This window comes from Phytophthora parasitica (assembly GCF_000247585.1).
Source record: "Phytophthora parasitica INRA-310 unplaced genomic scaffold supercont2.82, whole genome shotgun sequence".
NCBI classification, from domain to species: domain Eukaryota; phylum Oomycota; class Peronosporomycetes; order Peronosporales; family Peronosporaceae; genus Phytophthora; species Phytophthora nicotianae.
In genome coordinates this window covers 34,923-36,104 of record NW_008649068.1, presented here as the reverse complement: position 1 = coordinate 36,104, position 1,182 = coordinate 34,923, and the positions used below count along the sequence as shown (strand labels likewise).

The 1,182-nt window shown below is 51.1% G+C and overlaps 1 protein-coding gene across 1 annotated transcript; it reads left to right on the top strand.

Moving 5' to 3' along the window:
• Window positions 1-18: 18 nt before the first annotated feature.
• On the top strand, window positions 19-177 carry PPTG_24311 (hypothetical protein; the record flags this gene model as incomplete). Its single annotated transcript, XM_008916324.1, has 1 exon — window positions 19-177. A coding segment is annotated over one exon (159 nt), but the record flags the coding sequence as incomplete, so codon positions are not given.
• Window positions 178-1,182: the final 1,005 nt, after the last annotated feature.

The following is a 1,182-nucleotide window of genomic DNA, read 5'->3' as shown; positions in this document are numbered from 1 at the left end:
TCGGTGGAAGGAGATAGCTCCAACGACGAGTACGATCCAAACGATGTGTACTCAGCTTCAGTAGCTGTGATTACAGCAATAGTCAGAACAGGCGGCTCGGCTATGATTCAGAGTGCCCGGATCTCGGACATGGAAGAATACCGCAGGATCTGCACAACCGCCCCAGAAGATCGCTGATGAAGACCGGAGGGGGGTCGAAGAACCCCGATATGCATTCTGGAGACTGTCTTGTTTACGGATCTCGAGACCAGGAAGATCAAACAGGGCCGGTGCGCTGTCAGCAACGTGGATCAAGGAAGCATACGGGTACCCGATGATGGAGACATCTGGTCTGCGAGAAGTGCGGTCGGAAGGGACATCCACGGGGTCACTGCTTCTACGTTTGCCGCGGTTGCGGCGATATCCACGACTCTGGTTAGTATCCGATGAAGGAATTCTACAATCAGATCCGCCAGGGTCAATCCCGCCAAGCACGGAGGACTGCTACCAGAAGAAGCGGAGGAGATGCTAAACCAGGACGCTCGCCGGGTTGTAATCTGGTACGAGCCGAGTATTAAAGGCACAGCATTTATGCATTTGTGAACAAGGTGTCGCGAGTTCAAGGTAGCAAGATACCAGATCAATCTATAATACATGTGATTTGCATGGGATGTCTATTGCCAAGAGATCAAGGCTCTATCGAATTTAAAGAATATGCTATATCCGGCCTTTCATCTACATCTCGATGAGACCAGGGAATTTTGGAAGCACCAGGATCAGGATCGATGGTGTACACCCGCTGAAGTCCGCGGATCTGAGGTCGGATCTATGAATCTTTTACCTGGGGAGTCCAATGATATTGGAAATCTCACGCTCCGGGGAAATGGTTTTGATAAGCCAAGGTAGGAGAAAAGATCAACAAGGAGAAGGCGATACTGCTTAGAAATGGCACCGAGGTATCTATATTGGTCACTGCCTTTGCTCGTATGATCTGGTGCCAGATTGATCGAAGCCAGGTCCAAGACTGCGTTGGTATTGGGAAAGGCGTAAACAGAAGGAATGGGAGAGCTCGGATCAAGATCATGCTGGCAGGCTGCCTACTGCATTGGTTCAAGACCTGGGTCGGTGATCTAGCCGGCAAAGATGCGATCCTAGGTATGGGCTTCACGGTACCTGCAGGGTGAGGCTGGATCTGGCCGATGG